Source organism: Pelobates fuscus, chromosome 2 (genome assembly GCF_036172605.1).
Source record: "Pelobates fuscus isolate aPelFus1 chromosome 2, aPelFus1.pri, whole genome shotgun sequence".
In the NCBI taxonomy this organism is placed as follows: domain Eukaryota; kingdom Metazoa; phylum Chordata; class Amphibia; order Anura; family Pelobatidae; genus Pelobates; species Pelobates fuscus.
Genome location: NC_086318.1, coordinates 22,218,774 through 22,240,596, shown reverse-complemented (window position 1 = coordinate 22,240,596; position 21,823 = coordinate 22,218,774). Strand labels below are relative to the sequence as shown.

Genomic DNA, 21,823 nt, shown 5'->3' with positions numbered 1-21,823 from the left:
GCAGCATACGTCTCCTCCGAGAGACAGAACCTAGGGATCTAAGGATAGCCGAGCTCAATCAAAGATATGCTGCTGGCTCTGTCTTGTACAAAAATGCAAATTTTGTGCAATAAGCTAACACAACAATTGCCTAGTGCCACGGTGGTCTGCAGTACCACCTCCAATCACACAGAAACAGACAGGACCAGGCACTCACAGGGTGCAGGAGGTAATGTATTCACCCAACTAGAACAATGTTTTGGCTTCTCTGTGCATTTATTCAAATGTTTACCTGGCTGGGTAAATAAAGTACCTTCTCAACCAGTTCTTCCCTAACTTATGGTGGGGATTTAAATGATGGTCTCAAAGATCATGCTGAGGGTTGCGGGATCAGGGCTGGCCTTTGGGGTGTCGACCAGACAGGGCAAACACTTCAAGGGGGCACCGGCTGCCAGTAGGTTGGCTTGGAGTGCACATGGAACTGCCATCAGGCTGGGCTTCTCTCACATCCCTACTCCATGGCAGCATAAGTGATCATATAGGTGGCTAATATGACATTTTACAATGATATCTAGAATCTGTAAATGTGTGAATCTGTGGTTGATCAGGGACTAAAGTCAGAAAGCCTGTATCTCCACAGCAGGAATTGTGCTGTGCTCGATCAACATAAAACCAAAGCTGGGAGAACTACATCATAAAATGAAGGAACATCATGGTAACCACAAAATATTCGCCAAGTGTCACCAGGCCAGAAATATTCTGTGTTCAGGGCTATGGACAGAAAGGTTTGGAAAACACTGTTCCACACAATTGAGTACTTGGTCCTGGTTATTTCTGTACATAACAGCATAGACCACAAAAGTGATGGAAATAATGAAGCATCATTCAAGCATTTACGTGGCTCCTGACGTTTTACTCAACTAGTTCTGAACGCATTCATTATCTGTATTACCGTACTTACTGCCCATCAACCTCTCGTGCAGCAGAATGTATTCATTATTAGCAAGCCGGGCCTTGAAAGGCTCCGTGCCAAAGACATGCCTTTCTTGGTGTCCATGTTTGTTCTACCCTTTACCCCTTACTCCACCACAGTCTCTCATCGCCTTTATTTATATTTTACTGAGTAATTACTTGGTTTGTTTTGCATTTAACTGTGTCACAAACAGCACCTTAGAGACTTCTTTTAATCAATTTATCCAAAATTAAACCCCATGAAATGTAAACTTATTTTATTTCCAAATGTATTCAGACAAAACAAAAAGCTGGTAAGGAAAGTGCAAAGCCGTGTCGTTACGCATTATTCATATTAACAATAACAAACATTTAAACCTCTTTTCACCTACAAGTAAACCACTGAGGTAATGAATTGTCCAAATCTCTCGGCAAACAGAATGAGACCGAGTGATAAACGCCAAACAAGCAGCGGCATGTGATGTCAGAAGCGTTGCAGTGCAATTTAACCAAGCAAACAGTGATCGCACATCACTGATCAAATATTAATTCAGTGTAGTGAATATACACACCGGGAGATTGGTTTAAAGGGACACTCCAGGCACCCAGACCACTTCAGCTCATTGGAGTGGTCTGGGTGCCAACTCCCACTACCCTTAACCCTGCAAGTGTAATTATTGCAGTTTTTTTAAAACTGCAATATTTACCTTGCAGGGTTAAGTCCTCCCCTAGTGGCTGTCTATTAGACAGCCACTAGAGGACACTTCCTGCTTCATAGCACAGGTTTTCTGTGCTAGAGCGTCGCTGGACGTCCTCACGCTGTGTGAGGACCTCCAGCGTCGCTCTATTCCCCATAGGGAAGCATTGAAATTCATTTTCAATGCTTTCCTATGGGGTGCGCTAATGCGCATGCGCGGCATTGCCGCGCATGCGCATTAGGTCTCCTCGGCCGGCGGGCGAGATCAGTCTCGCCCACCGGCCGACGTAACCAGAAGGAGGAGCGGCGGGGGAGGAGGAAGCAGCGACGTGGGACCTGTCGCTGCCCCTGGTAAGTGACTGAAGGGGTTTTCACCCCTTCAGCAACTGGGGATTGGGGGGTGGGAGGGAGAGGGACCCTCCAGTGCCAGGAAAACGGATTGTTTTCCTGGCACTGGAGTTTCCCTTTAATATCATTAATCTGCAGCAGGCCCATAGACTGTATATAAACACTAGTGTCCTGTCTCTCCGGTGACTGCCAGAGAATTTGAGAAAGAAATAGTGTAATAGTAGATATATAAAGTTATCAATGAGTTCTGGAAAGAAGATGACCTCAGATGAGAAGCGTTGCCCAAGTAAAAATAACATTTTACGGAATGGGTTATGGTAATGCAAGTTCTTGAAACCACTCAACAGCATTGAGTGCCAAGCTTCACATGCCAAGGCTCCCAAGAAAACCTTCTGCAATACGATTGGCTATTAAATACTGCATGTGGAGTATTCCACAAAGCTCCAAGGAGGTACCATTTCAATAGCTTGTAAAAATAGCAGATTTGCTCCTAAATATGATTATTTAATACCCAATTTGAGGGCAACTGTTTGACTTTTAGTGATTTTTAGTGATATCTGCCCACCCATACACCAGTCCAATGTAGAGATTGAATAGGTGCACCGGTTCTTAAATTATTATTATGTTATTTATAGAGCGCCGTCAGATTCCGCAGCGCTTTACAGTGGGTGGACGAACAGACATGTAGTTGTAACCAGACAAGTTGGACGCGCAGGAACAGAGGGGTTGAGGGTCCTGCTCAATGAGCTTACATGCTAGAAGGAGTGGGGTAAAATGACACAAAAAGGTAAGGATAGATAAATCTAACCACTCAACAGGATAATGGCATTCAAGCTGTGTCCAAACATGGACCTTCAGTGCTGCCCTCATTTCCTGGTCATGGTTTTCAGAAGGCATAGGGGTTCCAAGTGCAATCATCACTGATCATTGGGAAATAATCTTAGTAGGTGTTTCTAATCTATGTTCTGCTCATGGGTGCCATGGACCTTCATACTCAAGTTTATAGGACATGTATACATGAAGAAAGTACATTACCATACATTTATCAGGCAAACAAGGTGGATTTCAAGCTGACCCACCAAAGAATGGCTTTACTGCTCTTATAGTGCCATTGTCTAGGTGACCGATTGATGCTTATTCATAGTATAATCCACTAATCTTAAATGACCAATGTGTACTCAAATTCTATCTCATAGAGGGATGTATAGTGGTCATTTAGAAGACAAGCAGAATTCAGGTGTTTGTAATGCCACTTTAAAAGCATTAAATAAATGTATTTTATCATCAGTAACTACACAAACAAGGTGGTTTAGTCCTCTTTATGTTTCGCTTACAATGAACTTTGGCTAAGCACTTTTCAGTACTCCCACATGAGTTCTACAGTGCAATGACCTTTTAGCTCCACGATACAATTTCTGTTTTTGTCATGTTTCTTTAACTATAAAGCATTTCATTCCCATGAAGCTATTTATTTTTTGGAAGATGTGGGGGACGCTCTATAGGATTAATCCTATTTAGTGATGTCTGGTATGTAACACAGTTCTGGTCACGGTACAGATGCAAACAGCAAATGTTCATCTTCGTAGGGTAACCCGTTAACATGATGAAAACAAGTGCCAGAAACCTGATTATGTTCTTTTCAATAACGTGGGCATTTTCTCTTAAATTCTTCATCAGAAAAACATTTTAATTATTCACAATAATTCAAATTGACCTGACTGCCACCTAGGCCTTTAGTGGGACTCAAGATAAAATAAAATCACTGCTTAAAAGGACACTGCAGGCACCGAAACAACTTCATCTATATTAAGTTGTTATGGTGCCAGGGGGCCCATGGAGGCACTCTTACGTAGCCGGTTCAGCTGCCTCCAGCGACGATGTTAGCTCCCCCCAGGCGGGATTCGGCTTCAGAATTTTTAGGTTAAGGCAGGGCAGGGGCGCCGATGATTTGGTTGAGAGCAGTCAGCTGACGCTCTCAGCCTATCAGTGACTCCCCATTAACTAAACTGACTAGGAAAAGGTACGTTTCTTTCCAAAAGGGAGCATGGACATCGCCGCTGGAGGCAACTTTGGGGTTAAAATGTTCAACAATGTCCTGTCCTAATGTGTTTTACACCCCACCTCCTATAGACTGTAAGCTTGTTTGAGCAGGGTCCTCTTCAACCTATCGTTCCTGTAAGTTTTCTTGTAATTGTCCTATTTATAGTTAAATCCCCCTCTCATAATATTGTAAAGCGCTACGGAATCTGTTGGCGCTATATAAATGGCAATAATAATAATAATAATAATAATAATAACAACAACAACAACAACAACAATTTCACCCCTTGAGGTAAAAATGCAGCCCGAGTACTCATGGCACAATAACAACTTATTTTTGATGAAGTTGTTTTGGTGCCTGGAGTGTTCCTTTAAAAGCGTTTTCTTAGTGTCAACTAACATGATGAATTAAACTTACTATTGAAGGAGGTTAAGGGAAGCGATTTGGCAGCTTTCTAAGAGTACAATGTTATCCAGACTGCACCCAAACACAACCACCCCCCCTCTAAGAAAACAAAAAAACTCCAAACAGTGTAATTTAGAGCACAGTCAAGGTTGGAATTCCTACCTACTACAACCGCTCTCTAATTGAGCCTTCTGAAAAGACAGCATTTGTCAGCTTCAGAGATAAAACAAAGTTCCCCATTGAAAATGAATCCCTGATATCATATTGCAAGATGTATCTTCAGGGAATATATGTGTGATTTTAATGAACAGAAAAACGACTATTACAAACAAGAAATACAGGTTTGGGGCTGACCTCCAAATTACCCAGGAGTGCTCACAATGAATGAGCTCAATGGAAACGGCTTTTAGTACTTCATATCAGCTGTGTTATAGGACGCAAGCAGCGATTTCTACTGAACTACATTCACGTTACCGGCTAGGAAACTGTGTTACAAAGTGTGTGGAATCCGTGCGACCATCCGTGTAGCAAGAGGCCCAGCGTTGATGTTAAAGAGCATTAAAATCTTCAATATCTCTGATTTGTCTATCCTTGTACTTTAAACATAATTGGCATGTCATGTAACGTAAAGTGTAAGGGGGTTAGGGGTCCTGATGAATACTCTAAAAACCGCAAAGTACATCAGTTTATGCTAGGGATGGCTAGCTTTGGCAGCTTAGCTGCTGCGGACTAGCATGCCCATAGTTCTCAGGCAGCCAGTCCCTGTTCTGAACCGTGTCTTTAGTTACAGACAAATATTTAACCCCTTAAGGACACATGACATGTGTGGCATGTCATGATTCCCTTTTATTCCAGAAGTTTGGTCCTTACGGGGTTAAACAGATGGGGCCTTCAATGAAAGTAGTAATAGAAAAAGAAAACCAGAGGTAAATCAATAATATTTTACCAATATGCACATTCAAGAAAATAAGAATACTCCCAGTAAGATACTCCGTAAGAATGCTCACATATCGAGAATGAAGAAGGAAGCTCAGAGAAAGAGGATCAGTTGAACGTGAGGGATGATTAATGTACAATGTATTCAGAAAGAATTCTGAGCTCTTCATTATTTTCACATTTTTATGTTGTAGTCTTCTGCTACAATTGTATAAATTGTTGTTGTTTTTTCCACCTAAATCCACTCACAATACCCCATAAACTCCAGAGGATCTACAGAGATGAACGACAGAAACTACCCAAATCCAGGTGTACAAATCTGGTCACATCACACCCAAAAACAATCGAGACTGTAATCGCTGCTAAGTACGGAGTTAATGGACTGAATACTTATGTCAATGTGATATTTACAGGTTTTCCTGTTTAGTATATTTGTAGATTGATGTGAAAATCCTGGGTTTTACTATAAAAAATCCTGAATTTGAAAGAAATCTGTCAAAAAAAAGTTTGACAGAAAAAGATAGTTGAAAAAAGACTGACACATTTGGAGTTCTATCGGATCAGCGTCTATGTGCTTTCAGCCAAACAGAATACAACAAGAATTAAAATGACCTCACTTACGAGCTTGGATTAAACTAATAGCCCCCTTAGGTCTGCTATAAAATACAAGCTTACTGGACTAATTAAAGCAAACATGTATATTCTGTGACATTTATAGTTAAACTTAATAAAATACTCCTTTGTGCCATTTTGGGTAACAAATTTAGGATATTTTTGTTCCCAGGTAATAGTCGATCACCACTTCTTTTGGGCCATATTGGCCACTTTGTTTTTCTAAGTTGCCACCCGTTTCCCCAGAGCCTCTCTTGTTACATACAGCTAGTGCATTATATTGAAACATGTAATACAATGACATTACACTAAATCTATGGCTGAAATAAACAAATCTACAATATGAAATCTTTCTCGAACTTTTAAAGATACCAGAACATCACAAATACACATTTTACATTTGAGAGACATGCATGCACACAGACACGTCTTTCCACTTTTGTCTCACAGCTAATATTCTTTTAGAATTAGAGTGTGCATTATCTTCTACATTAGGCTATTTAAATTAATTTGCTTTTTTTCCCAAGGGATTTTCCTAAAAGGGATTTTAAGTAGGAGTGTTTGTTTAGCGTGACTGTATATCTTGTGCGGAAGGATAGCTCATAACGTATCCGTTACATTCTCCCAGGATATATTTGCTTTTTTCAGAAGGAGATCGGCATTAATCAAGCCTAGGGCACAAAAGGGAATGGTTGTAAAATCCCAGAAAAAAATAAACCCCACAGGATGAGCATGTCTGATTAATATTATTTATAAAGTTCCAACAAATTCCACAGTGATGTACAATGGAGAGGAGTAACTGACATGTATTTGCAACAGGACGAGTTGAATGCACAGCGTGTTAAGGCCTCTGCTCTAACGAGCTTACATTATAAGGTTTAAACAAAAACACTCTACAGTGTCAATAATACACAGCACAAAAATGTAAATTCACAAACATGCAACCCATATAACAGAATGTATTTTACTTTATTTGTTTACAATATTTCCAAACGGGTCGTCCTTCTTTTATACAACAAATGCAATTTATTGTCTAATTTAGATCATGCCATGCGGCTTTACGCAAAAGAGAAGGAGAGGCGATATGTTACTCAATATTACCTGAGCAATGTGTTCTCATCATTCTGGTACTCAAAAAAATAGTAATCTGGAATAAGAATTAAAATGCATGTTTTCCACTGGAATGGTATGATCTGAAGTTCACCCTTATTCACACTATATCTTAAAAGCAGCCACAGATTTAAAACAAATCCATTAAGCTGAGGGGGGCAGGGGGGTATTGATTCAAGAATAAAACAAACAGAGGGCATTGATGAATGATGAAAAGCGTTATTGTAGAGAACTGACAAAGGCATTTAACATTTTAGAAGGATTACCCGTATATACTCGAGTATAAGCCGACCCGAATATAAGCCGAGGCCCCTAATTTTATCCCAAAAAACTGGGAAAACTTATTGACTCGAGTATAAGACTAGGGTGGGAAATGCAGCAGCTACTGGTAAATTTCTAAATAAAATTAGATCCTAAAAAAAATATATTAATTGAATATTTATTTACAGTGTGTGTATAATGAATGCAGTGTGTGCGTATGTGTGTGTGTATGAGTGCAGCGTGTGTGTATGAGTGCAGTGTGTGTATGAGTGCAGTGTGTGTGTGCATGAATGCAGTGTGTGTGTGCATGAATGCAGTGTGTGTGTGTATGAATGCAGTGTGTGAATGCAGTGTGTGCAGGGCCGGTGCAAGGATATTTGCCGCCGTAGGCAAAAAAAATGTTGCCGCCCCCTCCCCCCCCATATGTCCTGACTTCCCCTCCTCCTCCCTCAGTGGTCCTTACCTCCCCACCCCCGTGTTCCTTCACCCCCCCCCCCCAGTGGTCCTGACTCACCCCTCCCCTAGTGGTCCTTACCCTCCCCTCCCCTAGTGGTCCTTACTTCCCCCTCCCCTCCCATAGTGGTCCTTATCCCACCCCCTCCCTCTCATAGTGGTCCTTATCCCCCTTCTCCCTCCCATAGTGTTCCTTATCCCCCCCCATCCCTCCCATAGTGGTCCATATACCCCCCCCCCTCCCATAGTGGTCCTTATCCCACCCCCTCCCATAGTGGTCCTTATACCCCCCCTCCCTCCCATAGTGGTCCTTATACCACCCTCCCTCCAATAGTGGTCCTTATCCCCCCCCTCCCATAGTGGTCCTTATACCCCCCCTCCCTCCCATAGCGGTCCTTATCCCCCCCTCCCTCCCATAGCGGTCCTTACCCCCCCCCTCCCTCCCATAGTGGTCCTTATACCACCCTCCCTCCAATAGTGGTCCTTATCCCCCCCCTCCCATAGTGGTCCTTATACCCCCCCTCCCTCCCATAGCGGTCCTTATACCCCCCTCCCTCCCATAGTGGTCCGTATACCCCCCTCCCTCCCATAGTGGTCCTTATACCCCTTTTTTTTTGTTATTATTATTATTATTTTTTTTATTATTTCTTATTTTATTTATATATATATTTTTTTTCGTCCCCCCTCCCTGCTTGATATATGGCAGGGAGGGGGGCTCCTTCCCTGGTGGTCCAGTGGTAGTTCAGTGGGGGGGAGAGGGGGGCTGGCAGAGCTGTACTTACCTGTTCTGCAGCTCCTGTCAGCTCTCTCCTCCTCTGCGCCGTCCGTGCAGCTCCTTCTATCAGCTCACACTGTAAGTCTCGCGAGAGCCGCGGCTCTCGCGAGACTTACACTGGGAGCTGACCGAGGTGCTGAACGGACGGCGCAGAGGAGGAGAGAGCTGACAGGAGCTGCAGAACAGGTAAGTACAGCTCTGCCAGCCCCCCTCTCCCCCCAGTCTGTATTATGGCAATGCAAATTGCCATAATACAGACTCTGACTCGAGTATAAGCCGAGTTGGGGTTTTTCAGCCCAAAAAATGGGCTGAAAAACTCGGCTTATACTCGAGTATATACGGTACATGAATCCAGCTATTTTGGTATATAGAAGGTGCTATTGCCTCGTCAGTTTTACACAATTCCCAGCACAGTTTTTCATAACGCCACCTGGATCAACAAATAAAAAATAGTTGAAAAAAGCCGAGGCCTGCAACTCCCATCAATCTGTACCAGCCTCGTGGAATTTTAAACAACAAAAGCAAGAAGATCTCACATACATACTCAGGGTCCAGTTGTTGTTAAACAATGTTTCCAAAAAATCGACAGTCCAAACACTAAACAAAACTAAAATAACGAACAAAAAAAAAAAAATTCAATCTGTAAACATGTTTACTGTAGGTGGCTGGCTGAGAGGGGTATCGATAAACACCCCAAATAATCCAACTTCCTCTCTAAATTGCAATATTACAGGATATCTGGGAACGATATTAACAAACACAATCAAAGGTTTTAGTAATGAGGAAGCACTCGACAGATTGGATTTGTTTACATTAGAGAAGCGGCGCCCATGGGGAGCCATGATATTTATTTTACTGTAAAGGTCAACACAAACACGTCTCCGGTGAACATTTCTTTATATGGCTGATACGGACAACGCAAAGGAAGATGTTTAGTCCTTAACACTTTAAAATGAATTCATACTCAAAATGAGTCTTTGATAGCCTGTAAAAATGGTTACCACAGGAAGAAAGTCATTTTCCTGTATAATGGCTTAAAGGAACACTATAGTGTTAGGAATCCCAAACTATAGTATGCCCATATCCCTTAAAGGACCACTATAGGCACCCAGACCACTTCAGCTCAATAAAGTGGTCTGGGTGCCAGGTCCATAAATGGTTAACCCTGCCTGCTGTAAACATAGCAGTTTCAGAGAAACTGCTATGTTTACAACAGGGTTAATCCAGCCTCTAGTGGCTGTCTCATTGACAGCTGCTAGAGGCGCTTCCGCGCTTCTAAATGTGATTTTCACAGTGAGAAGACGCCAACGTCCATAGGAAAGCATTGAGAAATGCTTTCCTATGGACTGATTGAATTCGGCGGATGACGTCGGAAGATGGAGGAGAGTCCCCAGCGCCGAGGGAGCCCGGCGCTGGAGAAAGGTGAGCGTTTAAGCCCATAACCCCTCTTGAGCCCAGCAGGGGGACCCTGAGGGTGGGGGGGACCTATTAACACTATAGTGCCAGTAAAGCAAGTTTGTTTTCCTGGCACTATAGTGGTCCTTTAATTTCAACTGCAAGATCCCACGGTGTTGGCACTGTCTAATGCACATTAGGACTTCCCCAAAGGCTCAGGAATCAATGCTTTCCTGTGGGGATTTTGAAGATGCTGGATGTCCTAATGCACAGCGTAAAGACGTCCAGCATCGCTTCACAATGTTAAACTCTGTGAAAATTCAGCAAGACAGTCACTAGAGGTTGTTAAAGAGAGCCACTTTAATTTTAGGCGTGAGAGTGAGGGACAGAGGGATGTAGGTCCACAATAGGGACTGTCCCTCCTTAATAGGGGCTATTGAGTGGTATGCTTTTTATCGTATTTTACCACAACAGTTAACCCACTCAGACGAGCTTGCAAAAATGCGCTTGCTGAGCAAACAGGGTTAAAGTAGTTCTAGTCACAAAACAACTGTTTCACTTCAAATTCAACTTTCTGCTAAAGAAACCCTTTTAAGTCTTGTAATGGGCACCTTGATAAAGGCAACCAGTTGGTGACGAAACGTTGGGGGAGTTGGTGACTTGTGTTTCTGCCTTGGTGCTTGTAAGATTGTTTTGGTAAAGTATGATTGTATTACTGTTTGCCTCTAGTTCTATCACTTTGTTTATTTTTGCCTTTTGTTTGATATTGGAACTTTTCTACTTAATAAAGTCGTATGATACTTAAAGATTGAAGTTGGTATAGTGTGCATTCTATATTGTATATGTATTTGGATATTTAAACACTTGAGGGAGTGTTTATATAGTTTGCACCTGGCTTATGTAAATATATGGGATGTTGGTTTTTGAAATCTATTTACAAACCGGACTTTACATAGGACACCAGCGTTTAGACTGGAAGGCTGAGCTTGATGGACACGTGTCTCTTTTCAGCCTATGTAACTATGTAACATTTACAGTGATATTTTGAATGGGAGCAGACATTGCAGGAATAAATTGGCCTTATCTTATAGCTGTGATAGCCTTATGCCTATCCCACGCATGCTTAAACTCCCTTACTGTTAGATTAAAGGGACACTCCAGGCACCCAGACCACTTCTGCTCATTGGAGTGGTCTGGGTGCCAACTCCCACTACCCTTAACCCTGCAAGTGTAATTATTGCAGTTTTTCATAAACTGACAGCCACTAGAGGTCACTTCCTAGTTTCTAGCGCTAGAGCGTCGCTGGACGTCCTCACGCTCTGTGAGGACCTCCAGCGTCGCTCAAAACCCCGTAGGAAAGCATTGAAATGATTTTTCAATGCTTTCCTATGGGGAGACGTAATGCGCATGCGCGGCATTTCCGCGCATGCGCATTAGGTATCCTCGGCCGGTGAGCGAGATTAGTCTCGCCCACCGGCCAACGCAATCACAAGGAGGAGCGTCGCGGAGGCGGAGACAGCGGCGAGTGACATCGCCGCTGCCCCAGGTAAGTCACTGAAGGGGGTTTCACCCCTTCAGTAACCGGGGATTGGTGGGTGGGAGGGAGAGGGACCCTCCAGTGCCAGAAAAACGGATCGATTTTCTGACACTGGAGTTTCCCTTTAAACCCCAGCAACACTGTACATATAGATTTCAAGGTAACCTCTTTTTTCGCTCAATTGTAAATAATTAGATGGTTCGGAAGATATTTTCCACATTTCTGTGCGATGCTGGCGATTATTTTAATCCTTTCTGGCTTCCCCTTGAACACAAATTCAGGCGGAGAGGGGGCTGTCGACCCCACATGTCTCATTGTCATATTCCGTGATTAGAGATAACTTAACCCAAAGAAACCTAAGCCAAAAGTCCCTATATAAACAGTAAAACCAAGCTTAAATTTGGTTCTAAGGAATATCAATGAATCTGTTCATACAACCTCTGTGCAAACAAGCTATCACACGAAAAAATTTTTATCTCTGAATATTTCAAAGCAAAATTCTAGAGGTACTCAATAGAACAAATAATTGCATGGTGCAATCTAGCAGCCGGTTAAAGATTAACAAAAATAAAAAAAAGAAAGAGAATTAGAAATATAAATATTTATGTTTATCACAACTTATTAGGCTGCTACATGGAACCTGGATATTTTTTGTATTTTTGATGCTGCAGTAAGTGACTTCCGTGCAGGTAAGTGAGTTCTGTATCCCATTCATCCACCCCAAAACAATGTGTCAATGGGGTGGTGTTTCCATGTTACTTCCATGTCCACTTAAAGGGACTCTCCAGGGAGGCAATTTTACTTACCTGGTTCCAGCGCCGGGAGCCTCGTGAAGCCGCGCCCCCTATTTCGTCAAAATGACGAAATAGGCGGGCGCGAGCAGGGAGCAATCAGACGCTTCCATTTGGAAGCGTCATTGCTCCCTTGTGCGCATGCGCGGCATCGCCGCACATGCGCACATACTTCAGAGGGCGGCATTCATGCCGCCCTCTGAAGTCCTGAGCGCACTACCGCGCATGCGCGTGGTGTGCGCGGCCGCGAGCCGAGCTGAGTGACAGCTCAGCTCGCGGTCTTTGCCCGCCCCCTCCTCCGCTGACAGGCTGGAGAGAGAAGGCGCGCACACAGTGCCTTCTCTCTCCTGAACACGTCAGACGTATTTTAATACGTCTGACGTGTCCAGGGCCTTTTTAGGGCCCTGCGTGATAGGAAGTCCTTCTAGTGGCCGTCTGAGTGACGGCCACTGGAGGTATTCCTATCAATCAATGTAAACACTGTATTTTCTCTGAAAATACAGTGTTTACATTAGATTGCCTGCAGGGAGCTATAGATAATACCTGAACAACTACATTAAGCTGTAGTTGTTCAGGTGACTATAGTGTCCCTTTAACCCTGCAATGGTATACAATGTTATATTCAGAGAAACTGCAATGTTAATACTGCTTCTAGTGGCTGTCTACCTGGCAGCCACAATAGGTGCCTCCTGCGGTTTCACCGAGTTTAACTCCATAAAACGATGATGGACGGTCACACGCTGAACATGAGGACGTCCAGCATCGTTGTCCCCCCATACACACACTGCCGCGGTTACCACAGCAACGCTCCGAATCTCACGAGGCTGCTAGAGTTCGCTATCACCACTGGGACCACCAGGGATTGCAGGAAAGGGGGGACAGCATTTTTATTTTTAATTAAAAAAATAAAGTATATATTTATTAATTTGCCCTCTTACCCCCACAGACCCCACAGCACAGAATAGCTCCCCCATACACACACAAACTGCCCCCCCATACACACACACACTGCCCCCTCCATAAACACTCACTGCCCCCCCATATACACATTGCTCCCATACACACACATTACCCCCCATACACACACACACACTGCCCCCCATACACACACAATATTGCCCCCCCATACACAAACACACTGTACTCCTCTCACACACAAACTACATCCTTCACAAACACAATGTAACCCTGTACACACACTGCACCCCTGTACACACATGCACACTACAGCCGCTATCCCAGCAGACCCCAGGTAAGTTGTCACACTGTTCTAAAACAGTTTGATTACTTACCCTGGGAGGGCACTACGGCACTACTGGCACCATAACCACTACAACGTAATGTAGTGGTTATTGTGCCTGGATTGTTTCTTTAAATAATCTACCAGTGCCACTCCCAAGATTAGGGGCCCAGTATATGCTGCAGCGCTGTACATATATATAACCTAGAATTTTTTTTGACTTGGGGTGCCTTGGAAAAATAAAATTGAAATATTAAGGGCGCCTTGAACCTAAAAAGTTTGGGAACTGCTGGTGTAGACAATATAGGCTTGCCTTGTGTGTGTGTGTAAGTATATCTATCACTTATTTATACACTTGCTGGATGAGCTCTCTACAATGTGTGTGTGTGTATATGCACGTACACACAAACATGCACATGCGTGTGTGTATGGGAACATTCCCAGTTCACTCGGTTTTTCAGATGAGAAAGGCCTGGAGGTAATTTTTAGCTCAACAAGCCTGATCTTTGGCAGAGATTGCAGAGCCACATGTAAACAACCTGCGTCCGCTCGCTGCAGCAGTGAAAAGGTTAAAACCAAAACCCACTACAAGGATTCTGTATATGTGACGTATGAATAAAGAACGCCAATTACATTGCAACCGCATCTGGAAAAAAAACAGGAAACCATTAATGACATCCTGGTTATCTTGGAACAGTGACAAATCATATATTTGGATTTTTTTCTCCCTAATTACACTTCAATCAGAAATTAAACAGGCATACCCTGCTATCACGCCATATCATTATACTGAATAATATTCACTGGAAATAACTGCCACCTGCCACGATCCTTTGGGGATTTCTTAGGGGAGAATCTGCACACTAGAGGTAATTAACCCATTGATGGAAGCCATAAAAACAACACGATATAACCGCTCTTTGCCCCTGGCACACAGAAATACATCACCGAGATAATTAATGCTGTCTACACATGACAACCGGTTTGGATACAGCTTCATTTCATTCATTTAGTAAAGGCAAAAAGTAAACCCGTGTGAGAATTGTTAGTATCACTGGGTGTCCTAATATTCTCACTATGAAATGGAACTAATCTCTCCATTTTACACCCGTCACGGAATGCCCTTTAATAACTATAAATGATGCGCAAGTAGGGAGGAGCTTTGTCTCCAAATTATGGGATGGATCGCTCATTTCAAACATAGACAGCGTGACTATTCCACCAAATTACCGTGCACGATGCTTTTGGGTCATCTTTTGTCTCTGTTAAATCATCAATTCCTCACTACACTGAGGCCTTGTACCAAACACCATCTACACAATATTCTGCCAAGTCTTCACTTCTCAATTGTGCAAAATCTTCAACTTCTTCCTGGTACAGCAAGGTTCGATTTTCATATTTATAGCCAGGATAAAATTAGTCCACCGTTTTAAAGCACTGGCCGATGTTTCTCTTGCAATCTTCAGTACCATCACTCCTCCATGGTCAGTCAACGCAAGTCTCTCTTTGTGAGGGGGTCTCCTCGCTGCTACGTACATGTCCCTCATGGTTAGGATGGCCAAATCCATCAAATCACTTCTCCATGCTGGAAGCCAGTAAATGAAAAGTGATGAACTCACTGCAGTACGTACAATGTGTACACTCACTGCAGGAGAAAAAACAATTGTATCAAAGAAGGATGTCAAAATGAAATGCTTCGATTGGTTGATTTCCGTCATACAGCATCAGAATGCTACATACTACAGGGTAGAACTTTTCAATTATTGTCTAACTTCATGCAGATATTATCAAATATCTCCAAGAATCCATGCTGGATCTGGAGACTGTACACATGGGACAGGCTAGTATTAATGACGTTAACATATACTTTGTTTCCATCGATATAGCACTGTTCTGTCTCAATTAAATTATTCTGTCATTATTCGCTTGGCGAATACAGCAATGGGTTTTGTCAAAACCTGTTTGATATATAAGCTAATAGCCTGTAACCAAAAATCATGTCAAATCAATTAGAATTTGGACTAATCCACACTCGTAATAAATGTCAATCAAGCCAGCAGCTGGGCCCAAGAATGACATTCTATCATGGCATGCACCGCGCACACAGTCTGGAAAAGGCTCAATAGATAGAATACATGACTTGTAGCGCCACAAATTCCATCTGAAGGAAATATGTTTCAACAGATCGAGTCACGTACATTCAGTCGGACACGGATAATTACAATTTTTTTATTTTTGTTACATTGTTATATTGGGTTGAGATTCTTTCTGCCTCTTTAACATTTTACCAACAATCATGCAATCTATATTTATACTATTTCCCGTTCTTTCTTTATATCATTTTCCATCTGCCTACCCTACCCATCTTTTTTGTTTTCTGCTACTGTATCCATCATTATCCAAGCATTGATTTTAATAAAAACTAACTTCTAAAAAGATTTTCGTACGTTGGAGTATTGTAACGTGCACTAGGCCCCCCCCTCTCCCCCCCCTAGTACCTATGAAATAAAGAGGTTAATCCAGCGAGAGGGCCTCTTTGCTGTAGTTCACCTCCTCCTCCAGTTCTGATAATCTTCTGGCCAATCCAATGGTTCTTACGCAGGGCGCATGCACAGAAATCTCTGCAGTGAATCCAGTGATTCTCTATGAGATGCATTGCCTCTGCTTTTAGCTATAATACAAAGCGGTCAGGAAGAGCACATTCCCGGCTCTCTGACTGACAGCTGGGAGCGTGCAACTTAGTGCCTTTATAAAAGGTGCCCATGTCTCCTGAAATTGACATTTTTCTAAAGTATGAAAGGGGGACTCTGATAACTTCTAAAGAAGGTTTTTTTAACCACTCATTTAAAACAGTGGGTTTATGGGTAACAGCTACAGATTTCCCATATGCCACTGCTGCCAGGGGGTTGTGGGACATATGCTTAGATAGACTTCCTGCTCTCTATAGTTCTCCATTACTCCGGGGACTGGGGGACAGGGACATCTGAATAGAGCAAAGGTGACAGTAATCACAAATCAACTTTATTCTAGTTGAATATCAAATTATAAACAAACAATAATATAACTTATTAGAAACCATTATAATCCACAAATTCAGCTCCAGACATTTCCAAATCCTGGATATTGCCCTCTGCACAAAGGGGCTTTGAGCAGTAGTACCGCCAAATTCACAATGGGAGAAATGGGAAATTCTTCTAGAAATTACTATAATTACGGTAACTACTTTTTACAGAATAGAGCGCTATGCTCGTATCCCTTACAGTCTAAGTAAACATGCGTGACCTGCGTTTGCTGGCATAGATCTGCAGACATTCCCTTAATGTTCTGTTTGTCCATTATTCAAAGCTTGATGTCGATATACAGAGGCTTAGCCAATCTCTAGACCTAAAGGGCCTTAAAATGGCATGTGTTTCAATAACCAGGCACGGAAAACAATTCCTCCTTTCTCAGTGATTTACCTCCTCAGCGTGGGAAACAAGCCAAAGGTTTGCTTAGTATTTTATCAAAAGCTTGCTTAGGATTTTATTACACTTCTGAGTCTTCGATATTGAGAAAATATAATCAGAACTAGTGTGTCTGTGTGTATATATATATATATATGTATATAAATACACACACACTTAAGGAGAGCTTTGTATTTTTTACTTTCTTTCAAATGTTCCCCCGTATCATATAAATGACAATGCTAGGGGTTCAGCACAAAAACAAAACAAAAATGTTGCGTGAAGAGGAAATAGCTAGGGATCGTGTTTAAGCGGACAAGAAGACAGGGCTATGAAGGTGTGTCGGAACTGCATGACACTACAATGTACAAACACACAATGTACAAACACTTTATATAGGAAATATATAAGGTGAACAAAAGACAGACATAAAACCCTCATGGCACATTTTTATGAATGAAGCTATTAAACTTAGTGATATATTTCTTTAATTAGTTTTATTTAGCCCATTATTAGAGTGAAATATCAAGCAGATGTAAATTAAAATCCACCTTCCCATATGAATCTCTGTTTCCAAGATATCATCTTCCCATAATTCCTTGCAGATATTTTAATCGAATAACTAAAACATTGCAAAGTGGGATCTGTGCAGCTTGTTTGGTAATTCACTAATTTATGGTAGTGCTGGTAATCCCCAAAGAGTAGAAAATATAAATGTGATTGTGTCTTTGTGTGTATTATATATACACACACCCAAACATACACCAAAAAAAATCCTTCAGAAACTGGAGCACTGACACAAGAAGTCAGTCTATCTTTTTTAAATCTACGAATGATAGAAGTGTTTCATAGTCCCGTAAGTGCTCCACTTACCAAAACAACTTTAGCTTAACCAAGTAAGGATCACGTGACAGTCTTTACCGTCATGCAGGGCAGGTCTTTAAGGCCCAGTGACGACATAGACCGCCATGCAATAAAGATACCAGCAGTGGTTAAATCTCTGCTAGCTTTCAAAATCTGAGGATTAGTGGCCCCATACTGACAAATGAGCCATGAGCAGCACTCAAAGTGAGCGCTGCACACAGCCCGTTAAATACCACAACTGAGCTATAATGCAAGTGTGCTCCCAGCCTGATTCATCAAAAAATAGGATCTCCTTTGTCAGCTGGCTCAAAGTGAGCTCTGCTCACGTTAAAGTATTTAAATGCAGAGGTAGCAAGATCGCCCTACAGCGGCAATTTAAAAAATCCCATTGCCCCCCTCCAGCCTGGAACTGTCCAACCCTTGTGTCAGAGAGACCCCCAATGTCTGAATAGACCCTGGGAAGGTTAGCCTGTTTGCTCCCTGCCGCAGGATCAGCGACAGGCTCTCCCAGCTGCCCAGTTAGCTTATGAGTTAGAATATGTTTTATGGATTATGGTAGGGTTAGAGATTGGAATTTTGGATGAATTATGGGAAGCATTATAGTTTAGATTATGGGTTGGATTAGAGGTTGCATTATGGGTTGAATTAGAGGTTGCATTAAGGACAAGACTAAGGGAAGAATTAGGGGAACATGTATACATGTGGGGTATCATTGATCGAGAGAACAATAGCACAATACAAATATGTTTGTTATTTTTGCAGTAGTGAGACACGTGTGGCCTGTGAAATTCCCAAAAATAGATGAAACAGACTGTGCAATAAATAAAGTTTAAACATTAGATGTCTCTTTACAGGAAGTATTTAGGGGAAGTGTGGCAAGTGCTACATAAAAGATCTATGCACCAAAATAACTTTAATAAGCTAAAGTTGTGTTGGTGCCTGTAGTGTCTCTTTAACTTTTTTATGTCTATAAACCTATAACAGGCATATTTATTAAAGAGCACGGTTATAAATATAAGAAAACAAAGTATTACCTGATAGGGGCATGGAATGTGGTATTCTCTACATCTTTCCTGGATCCACGTGGTTTCCCATATCCCGCGGTAAGCCTGCTCGTAGAAATAGCAGCCAATCACCACCAGTAGTGGGACAAGGTAAAGTACACTGAATACACCGATACGAATCATAAATTTCACGAGTTTGTCCTGGTTCTCCTTCTCCAAAGGAATTTCAATCCGTACGCGGTTTAGTGAAATTATCCCTGCCAGCAACAGAGAGACCCCAACCACCACGTCCAGACAAAGTGGAGCTAGGACAAAGTATCTCAAAGCATGAACGTCATAGAGGCCAACGAAGCACACGCCACTTATGTTGTCCCCTTCAATTTTATTCATGGCAAGTAGGATGATGGTTAGAGTCCCTGGGATTCCCCATGCACTGGCATGAAATAATAGTGCTTTCTTCTCGATTGCTTCACTCCCCCACTTTGGAACGGCAGCAAGGAACCACGTAATAGTAAGGATGACCCACCACACGCTGCCAGCCATGGTGAAGAAGTAAAGTACCATAAAGAGCATGGTGCAAGCTTTGTTATGGGATCCCTGTGTGACTGTGGAGGATTTAAATTGACTTGGGCTGGAAGAATTGCAGGCTACACGGTCTTCTAGCAAAAAGCCAATGAAGAAAATCAGTGACACCATCATGTAGCAGACTGCGTAAAAAATTATTGGTCTCTCGGGGTAACGGAACCTGGTAACGTCAATGAGAAACGTAAGGAAGGTAAATAGGGTGGCAGAGAGGCAAACTATTGATATTACGCCAATAAAATATCGGGCAAATGAGAGCTCTTCCCTTCGAAAATACATGTGAGGGCAGGGAGGGGAACAGTCTCGTACTTCTAGGAAGGAGTAACCTAACTCAGGGTCAATTTTCAGCTCTCTTGGACACCAGAAGCCATAATCCCTCTGTACAGCTAACGGAGTGTTATCCGTTGGTTCTTTAGGCAGGTTGATATCCACAAGTCGTGGGTATGGCTCATCGCAATCAGGAAATCTAAATAAAGAATGAAAAATGATAAATCATCAGCATCAAATGGAAGATGTATAAATAAAGAAGAGTTTTAATGACAATATAACTTTGAAATTTGGGTCACTGTACCTGCACCCCCTTTGTGAGTAATTTCCAGAACCAACTTACTGGGCTAATCACTAAAATCTGAATTAAGAAATCAAAGTGAATTTTCAGATTTTAGGCAAAAATAGTAAAAACTGAACAATTCTCCGAGCTAGCTATATTTTCCTAAAATGTTAACTTCTCTTTGGTTTCCTTATGATTTGCGGTTCAGTGAATAAACTTGTGAGGTTACTGTGGGATATTACATTACAGATCGCTCTGCTCTTCATATTACACTCCTATAGGATACCTTCCATGACCTGCAATCCCGAGCAGGCCCAGCGAGCTGCCCAGGAGATTTATGATGACTTATTTCTCAGTTCCTTCTATAAGCAGTTAGCTTACAGTGCAGCAGGAGCATATACATACAACAGGTGGGATCTTATTTCAAACCTGCCAAACACTGCCAGATCAGACTTGGAAGGCTTATAAATATGTTATAAAAGACTGCGCATAAATAAAAAATCTACACCATTAACAAAAAGTTTAAAAAGGGGGTGTTTGATGAACCGAAGCAAAAACACTTTCAAAGTTTTTTTTTATTATTTAAAAATATATATACTACTGTGAAATTATATATTTTTTATTTTATTTTTTTAAATTCTTTATTTTTGATGTGCAAAAGCTTGACAGACATGTTAATTTGCCACGACAATAGTTACAGGCATTTCAAAAGACATATTTCTGTGGCAATTAAGAAAGGGTGCACATTTTTTTTTTTTCTCAAGAGTAACAAACAAGCAGAAACAAAGTAAGTCAGATAATGAGATGGTAGGAAGCACAAGTTAAACATATCGAGAAGACTAGCGATAATAATGTTTAAAATAAGTGAATCTATGAATTATATCTATTTCTGTAGCTTAGAAGCCGCTGGATGTTATTCATAAAATGAAGGCAGATTTTAAGTTGGCGTTGTCGTAATGTGCTCAACGTGAACATGCTGGCTAAAGAGGGGCCAAAGAGGCAGAACCGCTTCGCCCCAGGTCACACAATTCGGAACATTATACAGACAAAAACATGAATGGCATGCTAGAATAACCTGACTGGCATAAAGACATAAAGGAAACAGGCTGCACAATGCTTATTCTCAGTGGCGAGTGCAGGTCATTTTAAATTAAATATGCAAACAAAGTATAGACATTTTTTGACTACAAGTTATAATTAAACTCGGTAGCTAACTCCGCGTGGTTTATGAAAAATATGCACGTTAAGCAAGAGCAGTGCCAGAGGGTTGAATGTGTGGAACATGAGATGAGAGTATCGATTTAAAAAGTAAGTTATAAGTAAAAACCCCTATCTACCCTAGCATCTTATCTTAATAGCCTCTGTTATGGCTGCGAGTGATGGGATATGTAGGAAAATAAGGCTGCACAAAATAGGAAACATAAAATAAATGATACACATCAGCAGGCATGCGTGTGCGTTCCAGAGGGGCAAAGAAAGTCAAGTGTCTGAGGTTACTATGCCTGTGGTATAGTTTCAGTCCCCGTGGGATCAGCCGATGCCTTGACGGGACTGGGTGAGTAATCCCTGCGGTGGGTGGTGCATCTGCGCAAAGTCCCGCTGTGAAGGTCTCATGGTTGGCACCTCTACCCCACTTTTCCATGCTTTCTCTCTTGCGGTCCGTGTGGGGGGTCTCCGTCTGTGTGCCCCACTGGTGTGATGCTGTGCTGTCTCCTGGTCAGTATCGTGGTCGGCACCGTGGGTGTTCGTGTGTGGATCCGTGCACTGCCTGCTGAGAGTTGTTAAAAACGCTGAGGTGCGAGCAGAATATGCTCGTTGGTAGGTCGCCTGCTGGGTCATGAGGATATGG

At 42.2% G+C, this 21,823-nt stretch overlaps 1 protein-coding gene across 1 annotated transcript in view; it reads right to left on the bottom strand.

Annotated features, from left to right (window-relative positions):
- FZD3 (frizzled class receptor 3) overlaps positions 1-21,823 on the bottom strand; it is an 81,772-nt gene that overhangs the window by 9,296 nt on the left and 50,653 nt on the right. Inside the window, exon 4 of the mRNA XM_063442002.1 lies at positions 18,873-19,890. Within this exon, the coding sequence (XP_063298072.1) occupies positions 18,873-19,890 (1,018 nt within the window). The remainder of the gene's footprint in view (positions 1-18,872; positions 19,891-21,823) is intronic.